Source organism: Leuciscus leuciscus (genome assembly GCF_965113295.1).
Source record: "Leuciscus leuciscus genome assembly, chromosome: 9".
Taxonomy (NCBI): Eukaryota; Metazoa; Chordata; class Actinopteri; order Cypriniformes; family Leuciscidae; genus Leuciscus; species Leuciscus leuciscus.
This window is the reverse complement of record NC_138733.1, coordinates 2,151,158-2,152,205: the sequence shown is the minus strand read 5'-3', so window position 1 is coordinate 2,152,205 and position 1,048 is coordinate 2,151,158. Positions and strand designations below refer to the sequence as shown.

Here is a 1,048-nt window from a genome sequence, read left to right as displayed (position 1 = left end):
CAGGAAAATTACAGCGTTTCTCAACTTTAACTCTACATAACATGGACTTCTTATTTTCAAGGTATGTTTCTATGAGAGTAAGATCTACTTTTCCTCTCTTTAATCAGTAATCCGCGTCCAGGAGTCACGGTGAGATTAAAATGAAGATGAACTTGAGAAGTTCTCTTTTTGTTCTCTTTTTGTTTTGTATTAATGCCATGTGATTCGGGTTAGGGTTAGTCACATAGAAATAATGGAGAATCTCATATTTTTGTTTTTGTTTTACATTTTTAAAAATGTATTTTGAGTAAGAAAGGAAGGGAAAAAAGAATGAACTGCAGCGTATTTATATAACTAACAGCTTCAGTTGCATCTTTTATAATCATGCAGTTTAAATACACTGAAAGATTAATAATATAAATCTAAAATTTGTTTTTATTAAGTTACATTATTATATGTTTTTCTACTCACTGTAAAATGTTTGTTTGTTTGTTAAATCAAATTTTTATTTATTATATTAATCAAATATTTATGTTTGTATTTTAAAATGTATTTCTTATTTGAATCTTATTGAATCTAGTTAATAGTTTAATAACTGTTTGTTTTTTAAACTGTTTGTATTTTAAGATTTTTATTAATGAATATATTTTTTATCTAATTTCATCGATTTAATAGAATAATAACGTTTTTATTTTAATACTTTTTATAAATATATTTATTTAATCTATTTTAATCAATTAAAAGATCATTAACTAACTATACATTTTTCAATACATAAAATATTTTAATTAGATTTTTTTTTATTGATTGATTTTAATAATATTAATCTAATTTATTTATTTACTTATATATTTTGACTTATTATTTATTATTAATTACTTTTATATATATATATATATATTTTTCTCTAGATCACTCTCTTGCGGTTTGAAACTAATGTATTTAGAGAGTATATTGTAATAGTTTTACTAGTAATATTCAGAAGGACATGATAACAGAATATCTGTTCTGTCACCTTGAAATAATCTTCATTGATTTGTCTGCCTCTCTCTCTCTCTCTCTCCCTCTC

The 1,048-nt window shown here is 22.9% G+C and overlaps 1 protein-coding gene across 1 annotated transcript in view; it reads left to right on the top strand.

Moving 5' to 3' along the window:
* Nucleotides 1-456: 456 nt before the first annotated feature.
* folr (folate receptor) overlaps nucleotides 457-1,048 on the top strand; it is a gene marked incomplete at its 5' end in the record, with an annotated part of 4,919 nt that continues 4,327 nt past the window's right edge. Inside the window, 1 exon segment of the mRNA XM_082179330.1 lies at nucleotides 457-462. Within this exon segment, the coding sequence (XP_082035456.1) occupies nucleotides 457-462 (6 nt within the window).